The sequence below is a fragment of the Centropristis striata genome, chromosome 15 (genome assembly GCF_030273125.1).
Source record: "Centropristis striata isolate RG_2023a ecotype Rhode Island chromosome 15, C.striata_1.0, whole genome shotgun sequence".
In the NCBI taxonomy this organism is placed as follows: domain Eukaryota; kingdom Metazoa; phylum Chordata; class Actinopteri; order Perciformes; family Serranidae; genus Centropristis; species Centropristis striata.
Genome location: NC_081531.1, coordinates 1182616 through 1204145, shown reverse-complemented (window position 1 = coordinate 1204145; position 21530 = coordinate 1182616). Strand labels below are relative to the sequence as shown.

Below are 21530 nucleotides of genomic sequence, written 5' to 3'. Positions count from 1 at the left end.
ACTGATATTTAAATGTAGGAAGACTGTCGGTTTATTAAAACAACAATTGATCTGTTTGGGCTGTGGGAAATTATAACAGACAATGTTTTATTATTTTTCACATTTTATAGGTAAGATAATATAAATGAGATCTGACTGGAATCAACTCCAGTGAAAATACACCTTTAAACTTTAATGTTGTGTTGAATCATTCAAATCTACTTTCAGGAGTAAAAACATCTTTCTTCATTTGAGTTAATATATCGCATCAAAACATCCCAAACAGTTCTGGCTTTTCAAATATGAATATTTAATGCTTTTCATAGTCATATATGGTCATAAACTGATATTTACTCATATTTAAACATGTTGGTTTATTATTATTATTATTATTATTAGGGCCGGGACTCGATTAAAAAAAAAAAATCTAATTAATTAGAGGCTTTATAATTAATTAATAGAAATTAATCGCATACAAATATTTGACCTGAGAACAGTGAGAAGTCATTTTTTTCACATGGATTTTTAGTATACGATTGAATAATGACTGAATACATAAGCTGAAGCAACAAAAATATTGTTTATTTTTGTTCAAGTCCAACAGACCAGTGCAATTTTTGCCATTAAGTGTAGCAATATCATATTTATAAATATAGTACATTTGATAAATCCAGGTAGCCTATAGGTAGGTAGACCTTCTGTAAACTAGAATACTTTGGTTTTTGAAGTAAAACACAATCCACGCTAGCTAGCACACTAGCCGCTAGCTGCTATATGTTTAGCATTGAGGTGATACTTGAGGCTGGATGTGCTGCTATGGTGATATGTGAATTCCTTGTTGCCTAGCAACACAACCATGCTCTTATGGACGCTTCCATCCGTTGGTTTTTAGTAACTAAATGTCCCATCATCCACGGGGCCAACCAAAGGTCTCATCAGATAAAATAAGTGCCATTAAAATGCGTCAATTTTTTTAACGCGTTAATTTTTGTGTAATTAATTAATCTTAATTAACGCGTTAAAGTCCCGGCCCTAATATACAAGACTTTTGAATTCATGTGTGTGTGCTGTGGGGATTTATAACAGACATTTCATTGATAATATTAATAAGATTAGATTGAACATATTCTTTATGATGAGATCAGATATTTGGTTCCTTCAGCTTCATATGTTTTGGTTTATAAATTATAGTGTCACTGGGAACAATACAGTTATTAAAATAAAACTAGACTTTTACATTTTTAATAAAAATTAATTTTAATGAAATAAAATGAAATAATATCCAACAAAACAATGTTGTTGTGAAAATGTATGATGAATTAACATAATAATGTCTGCAATGAATTTAATAAATTTCTTTAATAAATTCACAAGTTGCCTGTTTCTTTATATTTGTCATAATTTACTTGTGTGATGATTTATTTGGTATTTTCTTTTTCATGGAGATAATAGAGAACACTTTCCATAATACTGATGATTTTAACAATAAATGGCCTCTGTGATCTATAATCTTTTATAAAGTTTCATCATCTCTGATATTTATATTTTAGGCTTTATTAAGAGTTATAATAGTTTACTGCCTGTTCCTGCTGTTTATCAATGATGTGACAAGGTTTGACACAGTCTCGCGAGACTTTGTGTAACGCTATGTGTGTTGACAGATCTCGCGAGAGTGAGCTGTGAGACAGAGAGGCAACCTTTTTCTCCACAACACCTCTGCCGTTGAGTTATAACCGTCTCGGTGTTGTGACGTGAATCGTCTCCCAGCAGAATGTTTTCCCGCCGTCTAACTTAATATTTCACTTTTGTGGATTTCCGCAGAGAAAGCAGCGACACCGGAGCAGAGAAACACCTCCGGACAGCACGGCACCGTTTATCTGACTCATTATTACTCATTAAATCCACTGTTTTTGGATCAAAGTGCTTTTAAAGACAGATACTCGGCGAGATCAACTTTAAAACGAGCGAGCTGAGCAGGTTTGTAGCCGTTCACTTCATGTAACCGACAGACGTTCGCCTTTTAAAATGCGTTAAAAAGGTCAATTAAACCTTTAGATCACGTTTTTATCTGATAATTAATAATGTAATGTCTGTTTGTCCCGGGTCACTCACAGGGAATCCGTTAACTCGCTTCTTTTTGGGTTTATTGAGACTTTTGTGTTTGATGGTGCAACACTCTGAACTTTATATTCATTCAAATATACACATATAGGTGTGTGTGTATTTATGTACATATATATATGTGTGTGTGTATATATATATATATATATATATATATATACACATATATATGTGGATATGTGATATTCACAAAATAAGTGTTTTGTTGAGATATTATTTTTATTATTTTTGTGTTCCAAGCAGTTGTATTATGTGATTTTATTGTCTAAGAATGATAAATGACAGAAGCTCCCAGTGAGCTGCTGTAGCGTGAACTGGCCGCTGGGTGGCAGCACTGACCAGCAGCGTCACTGGGCTCCTTGCAATGCCTCCTGGGAGCTGGGCTCATCATCCAGATGAGAGGAGGAGCAGCACCAGTTGTCCTGCTTCACTGGTTTCTGTTCTATTTACAGGTGAGTTCCTCACTTTTTACCTGACTACAGATGTCTGTAAACTAATATGAATCCACTGTGATATGTGGTTCCGAAGCTAAAAGTGCGTTCAGTGTGTAAATATTTAAGTGTCATGGTCCGTGACGGTTGTATAAAACAGGAAAATGTTTATTTTTGGTCTGATACAAATTTTGATGAGTTTATTTTCTTGGAAATATGTTAAAATAGACATTCGCAGGGCTCCAGACTAACTTTTTGCATTATTTACACTGAACTCCAACATTTGGGTGCACCTTAAATTTTGTGCTGGTGCACCTAAAAAAAATAAAAGTTAGGCACACCAGCACAAAATGTATTTGCACCCACATTTTTAATTGCCTTTAACACCATAAAGTCACCTTTTATCACTCTCCATAACTTTCATATAATGTAAATGATTTGTAAAAAAGAACAAGGCGTAGAGAAGTGATTGTCTTTATTTCATTGAACTGCTCTCATTAAAAGCACAATTATTTATATATGTACATATATATATATATATATATATTTATATATATATATACATATAAAGTGCTTATTTAAAGTGCTTCACTGAGCTCAAATTTAACATTTCAAACTAAAACATGAAGCAAAAGAAAACAACAAAAAGACCACATTTATACATTTATACTAAATTAAGCTAGAAGCTTTTTTTCCTTCCAAGATCTGTTATTTTCAAACAGTAGAGAGTCTGTCAGCAAGAAACACTTTTACATCGTTTGTCATTTTCATCAGTCCCACGTGAGGCGGATCATTCCTGAGTGTAGCTTTGATCTGAGTGACATCCTTTTACATTTACATTTTCCCTTAATCATCTAACCCAGGGATTCCCAAAGTGTGGTGCGTGGACCCCCGGGGGTGCACGGGCTGCTGCTAGGGGGCGCGCCAGATGAAAAATGTTTTGTTAACCATACTGCCAGCTTCTGAGTTTTGCTTCTGAGTCCCTGTCCCTGAGTCAAGTTCTCGACAATAAGTTACCATATTTCCTCAATTTAAAGCCGGGCCTCTATTAATGACCGGCCTCATTTAGTAACCGGTTGTAAGAACAATTTTTAATAAAAAAAGTCGGCCTCTTTTATAAACTGGCCTGTTTTATAAGCCGGCCTCTTTTTTTAACCAGCCTCTTTTATAAACTGGCGCCAAATGTAAGTTTAGGGTGAGTTGGAAGCTGGAAGTTTTGAACTATGCAGAGGCAACTTCGGGTGAAGCAGCTGCGAGGCATTATAATATCGATGCCAAACAAGGGTTTGGAAAAAACAGAAGGCTGAACTCGAATCGTTGGCAGAAGGTAAACGGGTGAGACTACAAGGCGGAGGACGGCGACGCATTAGCAAAGACATGGAGGCTACATTACGAGGCTAGATACTGGACCGGCGAGCTAAGCACCTGAGAGTATCACGAAAAATGATCCAGGCAAAAGCGATGGTGATTTTTCCTGAGATGAGTGATGTGAAGAGTGATGAGTATCATGCAAGTCATGGATGGTTGAAGCGTTTCATGAAAAGAAACAAGTTTACATTAAGAAAGCGGACTTCGCTCGCACAAAAGGATGTGCAGCACTTCATGAAAAAGCTTGTTAACTTCGTCACATTCACGTCTCTCAAAATAGCGGAGAAAAATGTTAAAGAGTGTGATATCGATGAGACGGCTTGCTGGTTTGATAAGCTCGGGGATAGCACAGTGGACACCGTGGGTGCGATGAGCATCACACTGAAAACAACAGGGCACGAGAAGTCTCACATCACTGTCGCACTGGCTGCGGAAGCGGACAGGACGAAGCTAAAACCTTACGTTGTTTTCAAGGGAGGTGTGCGGGAGGTGAAAGCCATGACTGCCGCTGGAGACTGTAGGGATGTGGTGTTGCCGTCATCAAAAAATGGTTGGATGGATGACAGCCTGACCAGTGACTGGGTGAACAAAGTGTTTGGAAAACGGCTCTTTGGTGAGCGCCTCCTGGTTTGGAGGATAATCAAAATTGGGATATGATATTTCTTTAAAATAGCCTAGTTTTTAAATTAATTTGTGGCATGTTGTCTTGTAAGGTGTGTGGCATCACGGTGGCTGCAGATGGGTCAGAGGACGGGATGATTCACTGTTTCAAGGCTAGACAGCTGTGTGCATCTGGAAAGGAGCTGCTGAGGCAGTCCAGGCTGGCTGAGGCTGTGGAGGAGGAGGGAGAGACTTTTGACAATGAACATTTCATAGAGGAGGATGGCAATGATGATGAGGTGGGGGAGATGGAGGATGGTGAAGGAGAGGAGTAGAAGTGGCAGAGGTGGTGGTGAGGAGTGTTGAACGTTTTACTGATCTCATACTGGTGTTTTCTGTTGATGGCTCAAGTTTATTTTTATGGCAGTTCTGTTTAAATGGTTTCTAGGTTACTGGAGTAGCCTACTGTAGTACTGTAGAGATGCTGGCAGAGAGGCCTTTAAGGAATACATATAAACACCAACAAACAACACAAAAAATATTTTCACTGTTAAAGTTTGTTACAGTTAATACTGCAATACAGCACTGTTGACATGTTAAACAGGAGTTATTTTACTGTTAAAGTAAAGTTTGCTACCATACAGTACAGTGGTTGTAATACCACATCAACAACCACAGTTTCTTTCTGTTAAGGACTGTTAAAATACAATATTTCTGCTGTTTTAAATGAAAACAAATATTTGTATTTTCAAAATTGGCTGTGTGATTTTCCTTTTTTTTAATAGAAGCCTCCACAAATAATAGACTGCCCCTATTATTAGCCTGTTTAAATAACAATAATGCCGATATTTCAGATATGAAGTATGATATTTCTAAAGCTGGTGTCTGAACACACAGAAGAGGTAGAGGGAGACAGAGAAGGAGGAGAGGAACCGTCAGGGAGAACAAAGTGGACAATCACAGGGATTAAACATTGTTTTCTGAATACTTCACAGATTTATTTCAATGTTGCTTTCATGTGATGACACAACAGAGAAGTCAGAGGCAGAATCTCATTATTTGGTACATGCAGTAAATCACAGTGTAGCCAATAAGGAGTCAGACAGCAGCTGAAGGATCCTCACAGTGTGAAGAGGAGGGAGCCACTGAAGGTGCTCTGGTTGTTTGTACTGTCATAGAGAGAATAGCCTGATGGGAGAACGAGGTGGATTTCATGTCCTGCCATCAGCTCCAAGACAACAGAGTTAGTCAGATATTCAGCCCCTCCCTCTTCCTTATTCTAGCCATTAGCCATGATCCTCTGGTTGTTCTTGAACACATTAACACCCATGTAACCTGTTTGGTAACCACTCATAGTGAACAGGAAGTAGCTGGTTCTTGGGTTGCCGCCACGACAGGAACCGACCACCTTCAGACCAAAGCTCCTACCAGACGTGTCTACAATTGAAGCTTTGAACATGGCCCATTCAGACTTCATGTCCCCAACACCACCAGGGATGCTGGATAAATTCTTGTGAAGGTGTGAGTTAAAGATCCTGCAGACAGGGGCCTGACGTTCCCAGTTCTCTGGAACCAAGAACACTTATGAACAACTCTATGTTTGAACATGGTGTTTGTTATGGCCAATCCATGACTAGAACTGAAGCCCAATAATAAAACACCACTCAGGTTCAGATCAGGCCGTTCCTCCCAATCACCTCCTCCAGGTACCATCATTGTTGCCCACGTGAGTGTTGAAGTCTCCCAGAAGAACTCCAGAGTCCCCAGGTGGTTCCCCTTCCAGGACACCACCCAGAGACTCCAAGAAGGCCGGATACTCTGACCTGCTGTTTGGTGCATAGACACTAACAACAGTCAGAGACCTCCTCCTCGCATTGAGGCGACCCTCTGGTTCCTCGGGGAGAACTCCAACACAGCGGCGCTCAGCCGGGGGCTTGTGAGTATCTCCAGACCCGCCCGGCACCTCTCACCCCGGGCAACTCTGGAAAAGGAGAGAGTCCAGCCTCTCTCTGGGAGTTTTTGTCCCGGAGCCCAGGCTATGTGTGGAGGTGACCAACTATCTGTCAATCTCTCTCTATGAAAAGCAAAATTCTCAGTAAAGAAGATGAATCTTTATGTGTCATATTATCAGGAAGTACGCCCAAAATAAAAAGAGCTGGATCTATGATTAAGTTGATCCCCAACACCTAAATGTATTTTATTTTAATCAGGAAACCTGTCCTCCCTCCTCACTGAAGTGTCATGCTGACTCAGCAGACAAACACACACATACACACAGACATACACACACACACACACACACACACACACACACACACACACACACACACACCCACCCACATACATACACACACACACACAATGGGATCACATTTGTTTAGGTCATTGTGCAAAATTTGCCTGTTGTTTACTGAAGATGCAAACGATTTCTGTATAAGATCGGCCCATGAAGTTTGAATAATTCTGAGGAACTGCAGACAGTCCGTCCATTTTAACGGCAGCAGCGAGTCTGAAGGGTCACCCTCTCATGAAGCGAGAGAGAAATCAAGATGATGGTGATTTTTCTGCTCCTCATGGCTGCGCCAGGCAAGTCTTTCTCTTCTTTTATATTCACACTACATTGATGTATCATTGTGGCTGCAGAGCTCTTATCACAACTCTTTTATGATGCCCTTCAGTTACATTATAACTGATGTAGAGACTAGAGCAGACTGGTTGATGGTGATGACATCATACATGGCTGGATAAAGAGCTGTGGTCCCGGGGCCTCAGGTCTCAGGGCCCCGCCACCTTCACCATGTCAGACACGCCTTTCTATTGTTCCAGTCCAGCTCGGAGGACGTCATTTATAAACTGAGTCCTCTGATCTTTGTCAAAGTGCCTCTTAAACCCAAACACACACTGAGCTGATCTCCTTTTTAAAAAGCAGGAATCAGTCACATCTCTAATTGGTCTGAGAAATGTTTTAGAGATAAATCAGTTAAAATGTGCTCAGTCTCTGTTTTTCACTGCTTCACTTGATACCTGCACTAATTAAACTGGTAGATCTGAACCAAAACACTTTGTCATACTATATATTATTTATTATTGTACATGCAGATTTTTTGTTCGAGGTCAGAAGCCAAAAAGGTTTAAAAGATGAAGATGTGTTGTATAAATTTGTCCTGTTTCTGAAATGCAGAATAAGTGAAAAGAACAATCTTTCAGTGTGAAACGTTGTGCAGTTATATTAAAATATATGATATTATATATTATATCAGTGTTTTTCAAACTGCCTAAGGCAGACCTGTATTCATATCAGTCCAATAATCAGGGCTTTCCCCTGGGACATGGAGCAGCCAGCCAGTGGGGAGAGGTGCAGTCAGCAGGACATGTTGACTCCTCCGCGTCCAGCCTGTAAATGAACCAGGCATGCGTGAAGTGGCTGCTGGCTGTCTTCCAGTCAGAGTCTCTTTTTTTTCTCTCTGACAGACAGAGAGGAACGTTTCTCTGTCACCATGCTGCTGTTGATCTGAAGGGAAGAGGGCTGTAAAATGAACACGCTCTAGTGAATCACAACGTGTTCATCAAAACTATTTCATTATAATTTAAAATAATCTGGTCTGGAAAGCTGTGAATAATACGGTGAAACTACTGGGTTCCCTTTGAGGACGAGTTTTAAAACTAGTTATTCTGAGGCTAGTATAGAATGTGCCTCTGTATGGGGAAATGAGACACACACAGCAATAATACAGGAAATTAAACATGAATTAATAACGTTTTGTATTGTTGTATACTGCATTAATAGTGTGTGGTTGTCACAAAATCTCACGGCACACCAACCACTGTTACGAATTATTATTATCGTATTTTATATTATTTTGTTATCTTTTAAATGATTATATTAAAACTATATATTTTTATGTTGTGTTTCATATTATATCAAAACATATATATTATATTATATCTTATTTTATGTTTTATATTATATGTTATTATGTTGTATTTTATATTAAAAGTTATGTCATATATTATTATATTTCATTATATCTTATTTTATGTTTTATTTTATTAAATTATATATTTTAATACTGTTTTACATTATATTAAAACTTGATACTGTATATATTATTATATTAATTATTATATATTTTTCATAAAACTGTAAAGTTCTTCTGTATACAAGTTCTTTACAGCATAACTGTGATCAGTATTCATGTGCATTCACTACAGGCCTTTGTGCTGGACGTCAGTACCATTTAATTTCTGAAGAGAAGAACTTTGCTGAAGCACAAAGTTACTGCAGAGAGAAATACACAGACCTGGCCACTATAGACAGCATGGAGGATGTGGAGACCCTGAACACAACGACAGAAACAGCAGCAGTTTCCTCTGTGAGTTCACTTTCCTCTTTCTTTCCCTTCAAACATGTTTTTGACATCATGTCAGTGACACGTGGATTTAAAGTTTTATAATCTGAGCCGTGATACTTCAGAGAAACTTTAAAATCTGTTTTTTACTCTGAAGGAGGACGAAGGATTTAGTTCCCCATTGAACGTGTATTATAAGAGATCTCTTAATGTCCAGTATAAACAGCAGCAATTATTACAGGAAGCAGAACCTGTTTCATTGTTCATATGGACACATGAATATTATTATTAATGCAAATATGTGTTTCAGATTGCCTGGATCGGGCTGTACAAAACCTGGGGGTGGTCACTGTCAGACACAAGTTTCTACAAACACGGAGAGGAGGAGTTCAGAGGATGGGCTGATGGACAACCAGACAATAGAGGAGGTGTTGAACACTGCTCAGGGATGAGGTCTAATGGACGATGGAAGGATTTCAGCTGCACAAACAACAAACAGGCGGTCTGCTGTGATGTGATAGGTGAGAATATTGATGAGTGAAGGTAAAACAGACCAGTTGAGCTTGTTGACCTCTCCCCTTCTCTGCTGCTCTTTGCCTCTCTGTCTTCAGTTACATGAAGCTCATTTAAAGCAGATGGACGTGAGTCCTGCCTTCATTTCATTGTGAGAAGCTGCAGGTTTCTATAAAGAGCTCCATCATTAACAGCTTTATCCCACGTCACTGGATTTTCTGCATGCCCCAAACTTAGATGGGAGAGGACGCTGGCACTGTCTGTTGCCGCTTCTCCCTCTGAGCTAAATTCTAGCAACGTATTTTGCTACATATTTAAATTGTGTACACGATATACTTTGTAGCTTCCACTCCTTTATTTTGCTGGATTGTACGTTTTTGCTATTTTACCTGTGTTTTTGGCTACCTATTGTTGCTGGCTACCTATTGTCACTGGAGTTAAAACTGTCTCACCACATCAAACCAAAACGCCAAATTCATTTCAGGAACCTGAAAAGCATCAACCCAGACACCATGACTTCAGACCTCTATCACATCCCCTTTGCCAAAATCACATCAGCAGATTAATCAGTTGACTTCTACAATCACACACTAAGCCGTATCCTGGACCTCCACGCCCCTGTTAAAACACGAACAGTCACCTTCACATGGACAGCCCCCTGGTTTACCTCAGAGCTACGGACCATGAAAACAGCTGGGCGTGTACTTGAGCGGCGCGCTGCAAAATCTGGACTCACTGTTCACAAAGAGGCCTATCAGGAACACCTAAAGGCCTATTCAAAGTCACTCACAAAAGCATGTTCACAGTTCTACTCTAACATCATAAACAAAAACCCTGGAAACTCAAAACAGCTTTTCTCCACCATAAATCATCTCCTCAAGCCACAGACCCTTTCACACACCGATAACACAGAAGAGCAGTGCAACAGCTTCATCACCTTCTTCAGGACTAAAGTCAACACCATCCGCTCTCTTCTCTCCAGCTCCCCTGCTCTGTCTGTCCCTACTGCCGACCCACAGCCTGGGACTCTCCAACCTCTCTGCTACTTCCCCGACATCTCTAAGCAGGAGGTTGAGGAAATCGTCCGCAGGATGAAACCTTCCACCTGTGCCCTGGACCCTTTTCCAACAGCCCTGGTCAAATCAAACATCTGCACTCTAAGTCCCCTGATTACCCAAGTCATCAATCACTCACTCCAGGCTGGCCATGTTCCAACTGCTCTGAAATCTGCTGTCATCACACTGCTTCTTAAGAAACCCACATTAGACCCAGAAATCCTCTCCAACTACAGACCCATCTCCAACCTCCCATTCCTTTCAAAAGGTGGAAAGCTGGTGGAAAGCTGGAAAAAGTTGTTGCTGCCCATCTTCATGACCATCTCAACTCACACTCCCTCTTTGAAAAATTCCAGTCTGGTTTCCGTCAAGCCCACAGCACTGAAACAGCTCTGGTCAGAGTCACCAATGACCTGCTGATGGCAGCTGACACTGGCTCACCACTCCTGAGATCTGTCTGCGGCTTTTGACACAGTCGACCACAACATCCTCCTTCAGCGCCTCCATCACACCATCGGACTCTCTGACTCCGCCCTGAGCTGGTTCCAGTCTTACCTGGCTGGAAGAACAGAATATGTCTCCCTGGGAGGGGCAAAGTCAGAGACACAGACTGTCACCTGTGGTGTCCCTCAAGGGTCGGTTCTCGGCCCCACCCTGTTCACCCTCTACACTCTTCCCCTTGGCCACATCATAAACCAGCATGGAATATCATTCCACTGCTACGCTGACGACACACAACTATATATAAAAACTGGTCCATCACTATCATCATCAACATCATTATCATCATCATCTTCATCAACACTGAGCACCTGCCTTGAGGAGATAAAGGCGTGGATGGCAAAAAACTTTCTACAACTAAATAGCTCAAAAACAGAAGCTATCCTAGTTGGCACACCACACCAGGTCCGGTCATCTCCCATAACGCACATCACCTTCTCTGGTCAGAACATCCCCCTGTCATCTACAGTCACCAACCTGGGTGGAAAATTTGACACTCACCTCACCTTTGACACCCACATTAAACATCTCTGCAAGACCTCCTTCTACCACTTCCGGAACATCGCCAAACTCCGCCCCACAGTCAAACTCCACTCAGTCTGTCAGATGCAGAACAACTGGTCCACGCCTTTATCTCCTCAAGGCTGGACTACTGTACCGCACTCCTCATCGGGACTCCTAGCAAGAGCCTACAAAACCTGCAATATATCCAGGACATCGCTGCTAGGGTCCTGATGAGGGTGCGTAAATATGACCATATCCAGGGTATCCGCGGGGTCTTGAAAAGTATTAAAAGGTGATAAATCAATTTTGGGAAAATGAAGACCCTTAAAAAGTATTAAAGTCTTTTCACGACTTTGCTAAGTCTTAAATTTTGAAGGTATTTTTTTCTAAATTCGCTGTCCAATAGTTTGGGTCCTGAAAACATCGCAAGCGTGTGTGAATTTATTTGTTTCATTAAAAAACAAAGATGAACTGGTACATGAAAAAACTACTCTATTGTGGATGCGTTCGGAAATTGTGTCGCGCTCTCGGAAATTCATGAAGTACGCTCTGGCGCTCCCAGTGCATATTACGAATGCACCTTATGTCACATGATGCCCTCAGCGCAAAAAAACCGTAAGAGAAGGCTCGAATGAGTCCTGGCTTGACATCTTGGACATGCCGGACTTTAAAGAATGGCTGCAGGAGGCATATTGCAGAAAATGCAAGAAAAGCATTAATATCGTGTCAATGGGAATTAACGCGCTGAAATCCCACATGTCTTGCGCTAGCCACAAAGCCGCTGCTAGCTGCCAAGAGCGGCAGCTCTCTATCGCTAGTTTCTATTCCGATAATCGCGCTCTACCACAACCAAGTGCCGTCGCACTACCACTGGCAGCCGCACCTCTCGAAGCTACGGCTACGACCTCGGGTGGCGCTGGGCGGCACGGCACCGCTGCGTGCAGAGGTGTTGTGGTGTCTTCACGCGGCAGAGAAACACCACTCGCTAAACTCAAATGAAAACTTGGCTGACATCTTCCAGGCCATGTTTCCAGATTCAGACATAGCTAAATCCTTTACTTGTGGTAAGGACAAATCTGGTTACATTATACGATGCTGGACACAAAATCAAATGAGCTGAGGCACATGTCATGACTGTCCTGATTGTTGTTTTTTGAGAGTGGAGCAATGTTGTTGTTGTTTTAAATAAACTTTGCCCTTGAGTCTCAGCCTATTTTGAATTCTGTTGGTTCATAGTGGTCAGTTGTCTTTATTTAAAAGTGTAACTGATGTAAATGGTTACATATTGAACTGGCGGTGAGGTATTAAAAAATATTGGGAAGGTCTTGAAAAAGTCTTAAAAAGGCATTAAAATTAACTTCAGGATTCCTGTATATACCCTGATATCACACCCATCGTTCACTCACTCCACTGGCTTCCTGTTTCATCCAGGATCGACTATAAAATCTCCCTACTCACCCACTAGTGCATCCATGGAAATGCCCCACCCTACCTCAAAGAACTCCTCACACCACAAACCTCCTCACGTAACCTCTGCTCCGGAAACAAACACACCTTACACCCCCCAGGACTAAGCTCCATACAATGGGCAATCGGGCCTTCTGCTCAGCTGCTCCCCACCTGTGGAATTCCCTCCCAGACCACCTGAGGGCTCCACAAACAACAGACTCTTTTAAAAAAGGCCTAAAAACCTTTCTTTTTAGAAAAGCCTTTTATTAAATGTATTGGTGTGCTTTGGCCTTTTAACCTGTTTTTAATCTTGTTCAACTGTGTAGCACCTTGGGATTGCTTTTAACAATGAAAAGTGCTTTCCAAATAAAATGTATTATTATTATTATTATCAATCAACAGGGCTGCAAGAAAAGGAGTTGATATGCACACAGCTCCACGGTGACTTCAGCTTCATGCTGACATTCATTAAGAAACATCAAACTGAGAAAAATATTCAGACGCAGAAAAACTCAAATATAAAGTTTGCATCTATGTTGTGTGTTATGTTACCTCTGCACAGCTCTTCTCTGGATCTATTTTCAGGGCTGGATGTAACTTTTGTCCTCACTGACGACTTCATGAACTGGACTGAGGCCCAGAGCTACTGCAGAGAACACCACACAGACCTGGCCAGTGTGAGAGACCAGACAGAGAACCAGAAGGTCCGGGAGGTGATTCAAGCAGGAGGAGCAAGCATTGTCTGGATCGGCCTTTTCAGAGACTCCTGGAAGTGGTCCGATGGAAGTAACTCCTCGTTCAGATACTGGTTGCCAGGGGAACCTTATGGTGACTCTGAGGATTGTGCAGTAACATATCTCAGCTACTCTGGAAGATGGCGGAACAAGAACTGTGACGAGAAGTATCCATTCATCTGCTACGGTCCAGGTGAGTGGTAACCCCTGATTCAAACAGTATTTATATCAGATTTAGGTTTACTTTAGCATCAAATGACAATAAATGTGAACACTCAGGATGCTGATGTTGGCGTGCAGTGTGACCAACTGCATATAATCAGTTTGTGTTGACTTCAATGTGAGAATATCAACAGATGGAGGAACTAACTGCTTCTAACTGACTGATAAACCCCTGAACGCCCCCTGGTGGCGGCCTGCAGTATAGCTCTAAACTGACCACAGGCAGGACAAAACTAACTGAGGACACTTTATATCAACAGGATGCTGATTATTATCCAAGCAGAAATCTCTCAACTGATCATGTTTGATTGTCTCTTTAAAGCCCCAAAAACAAGTTCAAAGCAAGTGTTCAGACTGAGGCTGAGGAGCTCTGTGGACCCCAACGACCCTGCTGTGATGGAGGCAATGCTGAAGCAGGTAAATCTGCTTTTTATTCACATTTTATGCAAAAACTGAGCAAACAAATGACTGTTGGAAGCATCAAGATGCCAGGCCCAGCGATAGTCGGCCGCGTCCCAATAGAAACTACGACAAACCAGCCAGATTATTAAAGCGGCGGGGTCAAGTTAAGGGGCGGGGCTACTGACCAAGTTTGAAGTCGATCGGGTTAAATCTGTAAGAGGAGGAAATGGTGAAAAACGTTGGAAAATGCGATATACAATCCAAGATGGCTGACTTCCTGTTGAGTTTTGGGTATTGGTCCAAGAGGCTTTTTGGTGCGTCTCCCCATGATACATATTTGTACCAAATTTCATTCATTTACGTGAATGTTCCCCATAGGGTGCTGCTCCGTTTAAATGTTCTAGGGGGCGCTGCTGAGTCATTTTGACCAATGTTCCAAGTTTGGTGAGTTTTTGAATATGATAAAGACCCCAAAAAGGCGTTTCATTGAAGAGAATAATAATAATAAACTGACCAATTTCAACAGGATCCTCACACTGTCAGTGCTCGGGCTTTAATAATAAACTTTAATAATAAACTTCTATCTGCCACCAAACGCACCAAGAAAATGTCCAAATACAATCCAGAAATGTGAGAAAAGCCCGAGCGTTTACAGGAGAAGAAACAGGGAAAGTCACCAACTATCATGTGAGGAAACAAAGTGTGAAAAAGAGCTTCCAGAGGATGAAATGTAAAGAAGAATGCAGAATGTAATCTCTCTGTGTGAGTAATAATGTTTCTCAGTTCAAACAGAAGCTGAAGGCCCAGGGGGTGAATGACGACGTCACACTGAGCTTTAGGAAGCAGGCAGATGGAAAAGCCTTCCACAAGGAGAAGAAGAAGACCAGAAAGGTGGAGCTTTAATTTAGATTTGCTGTGAATCAGAAAAGTGTGTTTCTTTACTCAGATACCCCTTTTGGACCAAAGCAGTTTCAGGAGCGTTTGGAGCCGGTGCTAGTGCTGGTTCACAGTTGGTTCCACTTGTGAACCAGCTCTGAACCTGTTTTCTTTTCCACAGAGAGCCTGGTCATTACGTCTCTGTTAACGTCTGTATGTCTCCGTCCTCTCAGCCAGTATAACAACAACAGACTACATGTCTCTACAGCACATCTGCTGCTCATCTAGATCACTATGGACGCCCAATACATTCTGATTAACACTCAACGTAACATGCTAATGTTGGACTTTGTTGTTAGCTAACGCTAGCACGCTAGCAATCACCCGCTAACATTAGCCCACTAGCTGGCCCGTATCAATCACATTGCAGTTAAACAAATCAAATAAATGAATGAAACACGTTTTAGTTGGTGTCTCTCAACAGGCCGAGTTGGTCTTGTTGGTCAGATAGCCCCGCCCCCAGCCCCGCCCCCAGCCCCTGATATAAGCAGTTCACAGTTCAACACCAGCAGACAGTTGGTGCCGTAGTGGAACCAGTTTTCTGGCTGGGAACTGGTTCTTTGGCGGTGGAAAACCAAAGAACTGTTTTCAATTGGGCAACGGCCTGAAACCGGCTCTGGTGGAAAAGCGGTCAGAGTCTTTGTGTGATGTGTGAGAATAGAGCTGCAACAATTAGCTGATTAATCGACTCGTTGCAGCTGTTTTTATTATCAAATAATCAGTTTAGTCAAGCTCACAAGCTCAAATGTCAAATATCCGCTGGTTCCAGCTTCTCCAGTTTAAAGATTTAATCTTTTATTGCTCATAAACTTATATTTACTGATATTTAAACGTAGAGAGACTGTCGGTTTATTAAAACAAGACATTTGAATTGATCTGTTTGGGCTGTGGGAAATTATAACAGGCAATGTTTTATTATTTTTCACATTTTATAGGTAAGATAATATAAATGAGATCTGACTGGAATCAACTCCAGTGAAAATAAACCTTTAAACTTTAATGTTGTGTTGAATCATTCAAATCTACTTTCAGGAGTAAAAACATCTTTCTTCATTTGAGTTAATATATCGCATCAAAACATGCCAAACAGTTCTGGCTTTTCAAATATGAATATTTAATGCTTTTCATAGTCATATATGGTCATAAACTTATATTTACTCATATTTAAACGTGTTGGTTTATTATTATTATACAAGACTTTTGAATTCATGTGTGTGTGCTGTGGGGATTTATAACAGAGATTTTTCACTATTTTCTGACACTTCATTGATAATATTAATAAGATTAGATTAAACATATTCTTTATGATGAGATCAGATATTTGGTTCCTTCAGCTTCATATGTTTTGGTTTATAAATTAAAGTGTCGCTGGGAACAATACAGTTATTAAAATAAAACCAGACTTTTACATTTTTTTAAATAAAAATTAGTTTATAATGAAATAAAATAATATCCAACAAAGTAATGTTGCTGTGAAAATGTATGATGGAATAACATAATAATGTCTGCAATGAATTTAATAAATTTCTTTAATAAATTCACAAGTTGTCTGTTTCTTTATATTTGTCATAATTTACTTGTGTGATGATTTATTTGGTATTTTCTTTTTCATGGAGATAATAGAGAACACTTTCCATAATACTGATGATTTTAACAATAAATGGCCTCAGGAGGAGACCCAGGGGCTGCAAGTCTGGGGCTAAGCTAAAGGCTGAGCTAGCGGGGAATCGGAGGCGCTACAAGCCATCAATTCCCTCTTTAATCATGGGGAACGTGAACTCGCTGCCTAACAAGATCAATGAGTTGTCCGCGCTGAACAACCAGCAGATCTACCGTGAGAAAAGCTTGTTTATATTTATGGAGTAGGGTGGCCATCTGTCCGGCTTTAGTCCGGCATTTAAATGCCCTGTCCGGCTGCAGGCGCAGCCTTAAGCCAGACACTCATTTGACCTCCTTTTAAGAAAATAACAAAAAAGGTCTGCCTTTTGAGACGTTACCTTGTTAGTTTAATACTTATCGGCTAAAAATGTGTGTCAAAAAAGCTCCTTTAACCCGGAATGGGCAAGAGAACACGGGTTCGTTACAAAAAGTAAGAGGGAGTTCAATTTTTTTTTTTTTACATTGTGTCGAAGTGATGTAGATGTTAGCAGCAAAGGCAAAGCGGCTATCAGAGACATGCTAGCACTGACTAGCATCGAGCTAATCGGCGTATAACTCTGCTTAAAACCGGATCATACCAAACAAACATCTGCTTGCTTGTCGCGTCCTCCTTTTTGATGTGAAGATAATGGCCACCCTATTACGGAGAGATGGCTACACCACCTCGTACCGGACGCTAACGTGAACCTGCTGGGTTTAACTGCTGTGAGGGCCGACAGAGACACTAAAGCAAGCGGGAAAAGCAAAGGTGGGGGACTCATCATGTATGTCAACAACCGCTGGTTTAACCCAGGACATATCTCTGTAAAGACTGTCTCATGTTGCTGGGACCTCGAGCTGCTAGCTGTTAGCTTGCGGCCATATTACCTGCCTAGGGAGTTCAGTTATGTGATCATTGTCTGTGTTTACATCCCTCCGAGAGCGGACGCAGCCAGTGCATGTGAGCAGATCCACCCCGTCACAGCAAGACTACAGCCACAGCACCCTGAGGCATTTATGATCATCTCTGGGGTTTTTAATCATGAAACTTTGGACTCTACTTTGGCTGTTTTTCACCAGGTGGTAGACTGTCCCACCAGAAACAACAGGACAATTGATCTCCTGTATGCTAATGTGAGGGATGCATACAGAGTGACCCCCCTCCCCCCACTTGGGAAGTCTGATCACAACCTGGTTCAGCTACAGCCACTGTACACCCCCCTGGTCCAAAAACAGCCGGTTATAACCCGCACCATCAGGTGGTGGTGGGCTGAGATGGAAAGTGCCCTCAGAGTCTGTTATAACACCACCGGCTGATCAGTCCGTATGGTGAGGACATCGAGGGGATGACACTGTCTGACAGAGTACCTTAACTTCTGCGTAGACGGGGTCTCCCCTGCCAAGACTGTCCGCTGTTACCCTAATAACAAGCCATGGGTAACACGGGGAGTCAAGGCTGTCCTCAACAAGAAGAAGGCTGCCTTCAGGAGCAGGGACAAGGAGGCCATGACGGCGGCCCAGCAGGAGGTGAAACACCGTGTGAGGGAAGCCAAGGACAACTACAGGAGAAAGGTGGAGAAGGAGCTGAGGGAGAAGAATATGCGAGAGGTCTGGGAAGGCGTGAGGACCTTCACAGGTCACAATGCTACTGAAAGTGCAAGGACCCTATTGTAATTGAAGGAATTATTATTATTATTATTTTTAAGGAAAATGAAATGCCTTTTTGGGGCTTTTATCATGTTCAAAAACTAACCATTTTTGGAATATACGTCAATCTCCCGTGAAATTGATGTATTCTGGTATTCTGGTATGGAATGGACCTTGCAAAATGACTCACTAGCGCCCCCTTGAAATTTTCAAAAGAGCCTCACAATATAGGATTTTTTCACCTAGAGACACGAAATTTGGTATATATACGTGTATCCTGGGAAGACGCACCAAAAAGTCTCAAGAACCCATACCCGAAAACAAACAGGAAGTCGGCCATCTTGGATTGAATATCACACTTTTCATCGTTTTTTGCCATTTCCACGTCGCATACTTTAACGAACTCCTCCTACACATTTTATCTGATCCACTTAAAACTTGGTCAGTACCATCACAAGGCCTTTGGGATCAAAAGACCAGAGCCACAGGGGGGGACAATGGAGAGGGTGAACGAGCTGAACAACTTCTTTAACAGGTTGAACCAACCCACGCCGCCCCAAACCCCCCCCACCCGCCACCACCTCCCTCCAGACACCACAACCACCCCTCCTCCTCCCCCACCTCAACACAATCCCTGCCTCACATCACCACGGGCCAGGTCAGAGGACAGCTGAGGAAGCTCCGGCCCAGGAAAGCAGCAGCAACCTTAGCCTGCAGCTTCGGAGAGTGCCCACCCTCTGGACGACATCCTGCATCGTCCCGGTACCAAAGAAGAACCGGCCCAGCGCGCTGAATGACTTCCGACCCATGGTTATTGATCATTTTATGCCATTTATGAAAATCAGCTTCTAGCTTGCAGTCTCAGAATCTGTGAATATCTTTCCAACTTTACCAAACACAAAAAGTTTACTTTATTCTCGTTATTTTGAGTGTTTACGACACTGTAATTGTTTTTTAGCATTCAAAAATTCAACTCAGTTCACCTTAACTCACCATTTGAATTTCAGCCATATTTTCTGCAGAAATGCACTTATTCATTCTCAACACTAAGTGGCGCCGTCGCCAAAGAATAAGAGGCCTGAAGCTGCAGGATTCCTCAAAGAACAGTTTGATTTGATTTTGTGTGGTTCATTCATTCTTTGAATCTGATTTTGATTAATATGTGGGTAATGGTGATATTAAGGTTAAAAAAACGTGTCAGTATGATTTCAGTCAATGTTTAATTAATTCCAACAGGACATGAGATGTTTATGTTCAAACTGTTGCAGAGATGGGTTAGACAGTGATTATGCTGATGAATTCAGGCTGATGATGAAGACTTCATTCATTTTTAGTAAGAAACAATATTTTCCGCTGTGCTCGAACTCAATGTTGTTGGGATCCATTTCGCTTCATATATGTTCATAAATCATGTCAACACTCGGACCGCTCCCTGTTCATATTACATGTCAACATTTTTAGAATCATGTGGAATTAACCACCTGAAATAAATACCTTGGTTATCTGTTATCTTTTCATTCTGTGTTGTTTTTATCATTTACATTTTTATTGAATTTAAATGTGCTAATTTTTATTTGGTTTGCTGTAGTTTAACACACAGTTTTGTAGAAGCGTGTACAGACACAAATGGCCCAGAAACCATCTCACACACACACACACACACATTATTATTATTATTATTTTAGATATTTTTTGGTTTTAGATTATTTTTTATTTTAATTTTAAATATTTTTTATTTTACATATTTTTTATCTTACATATTTCTTATTTTTTATATTTTTTATTTTAGACATTTTTTATTTTACATTTTTTTTATTTTAGATATTTTAGATTTTACATATTGTTTTAGTTTACATATTTTTTTATTGTACATATTTTTTTATTGTACATATTTTTTGGATTTAGATCATTTTTGGTTTTATCTTTTAATTTTAAATATATTTTATTTTAGATATTTTTTGGTTTTAGATTATTTTTTATTTTAATTTTAAATATTTTTTATTTTACATATTTCTTATTTTTTATATTTTTTATTTTAGACATTTTTTATTTTACTTTTTTTTATTTTAGATATTTTAGATTTTAGATATTTTTTTATTTTACATATTTTTTTATTGTACACATTTTTTTTTTAATCTTTTAATTTTAAATATATTTTATTTTAATTATTTTTGGGGGTTTTAGATATTTTTAGATTTTAGATCTTTTATTTTAGATATATTTATGATTTTAGATTTTTTTTTTTTTTTACTTTAGATACTTTTAATTGAGGTATTTTTATGATTTAAGATATTTTTTATTTCCGATATGTTTTTAGATATTATCTGTCTGTAGATATGTTTTATGTTAGATATGATGTGTGATGTGGCCCTGCCGCTGACTGGCTCTAGGACCCAGCGGAGCGGCAGCGGGGCAGAGCCTGACCTCTCCCCGCAGCTGTGACGTCACTGGGCCGGACGGAGCGCTCCGGAGCTCCGCGGAGGCAGCGAGGCTCACATGGACCAAGTTTCAGAGATCAAACCTAAAGGAAGAAGCTGCAGACGGCCAGAAGACTCGGAGCGGGACTCGGAGCGGGACTCGGAGCGGGACTCGTCACGGCCCCGCGGTGAGTTCTTCTCTGTTTGAACATAAAAACCTTTTGACTGACAACAAAGAGCTCCAGAAGCTCCAGAAGCTCCACAAGTTGAAGTCCGAGGAGAAACCTGCAACATGTCAAGTCAGTTAACGGAAAGTTTGAGAGAAACTGAAGCTCCGAAAGATCAAAGAGAGAAAAAGAAGAGAAAGAGAAGAAATGTTTCACTTAAAAATCACCAAATTAAATCATTTAAATCAGTTTATTCACTCTGACAGTTTGATTCAGTGAGAAACATCAGGATAGGAACCGCTGGAGGAACGGGCAGTGACGTCACAGCCCGTCTCCGTGTGTGTGTGTGTGTGTGTGTGTGTGAATGGTCTCTGTGTCTCAAACAGGAAGCTGCGTGACGTCACGCCAGGTGATGAAACACATCTGCATCACCACGAAATTCTGCTCATATAAATAGTTTTTGCTCATATGTATCAAATATATATTTTGGTTGTATA

General features: G+C 40.7%; 2 protein-coding genes across 6 annotated transcripts in view; both read left to right on the top strand.

The window, feature by feature from the left end:
- The first annotated feature begins 1713 nt into the window (after positions 1–1713).
- On the top strand, positions 1714–15637 carry LOC131986159 (C-type lectin 1-like). 5 transcript variants are annotated; one of them, XM_059350982.1, is made up of 5 exons: positions 1714–1956; positions 2386–2552; positions 13456–13797; positions 14149–14243; positions 15012–15637. In XM_059350982.1, the coding sequence occupies exons 2-5, from the start codon at positions 2465–2467 to the stop codon at positions 15129–15131; spliced, it is 645 nt and encodes a 214-aa protein (XP_059206965.1). In that variant the 5' UTR covers positions 1714–1956; positions 2386–2464; the 3' UTR covers positions 15132–15637. The 5 variants fall into 5 exon arrangements, with proteins under 5 accessions (XP_059206965.1, XP_059206964.1, XP_059206966.1 ...); XM_059350981.1 differs by having other exon boundaries at positions 2371–2552; positions 15012–15634; XM_059350983.1 differs by lacking the exons at positions 1714–1956; positions 2386–2552 and adding an exon at positions 8949–9369 and having other exon boundaries at positions 15012–15636.
- Positions 15638–20915: 5278 nt separating this feature from the next.
- The window catches only part of LOC131987180 (actin filament-associated protein 1-like 1), a 20151-nt gene continuing 19536 nt past the window's right edge, over positions 20916–21530 (top strand). Inside the window, exon 1 of the mRNA XM_059352362.1 lies at positions 20916–21054. Within this exon, the coding sequence (XP_059208345.1) occupies positions 20946–21054 (109 nt within the window). The 5' untranslated portion in view covers positions 20916–20945. The remainder of the gene's footprint in view (positions 21055–21530) is intronic.

Bases quoted from the DNA above. Each gene is read 5' to 3' on its own strand.
- LOC131986159 (XM_059350980.1), top strand. From the start codon at position 13,242: ATGTATTATTATTATTATTATCAATCAACAGGGCTGCAAGAAAAGGAG. The intron at 13,798-14,148 runs GTGAGTGGTAAC...GTCTCTTTAAAG, and splicing joins ATTCATCTGCTACGGTCCAG to CCCCAAAAACAAGTTCAAAG. The intron at 14,244-15,011 runs GTAAATCTGCTT...AATGTTTCTCAG, and splicing joins TGGAGGCAATGCTGAAGCAG to TTCAAACAGAAGCTGAAGGC.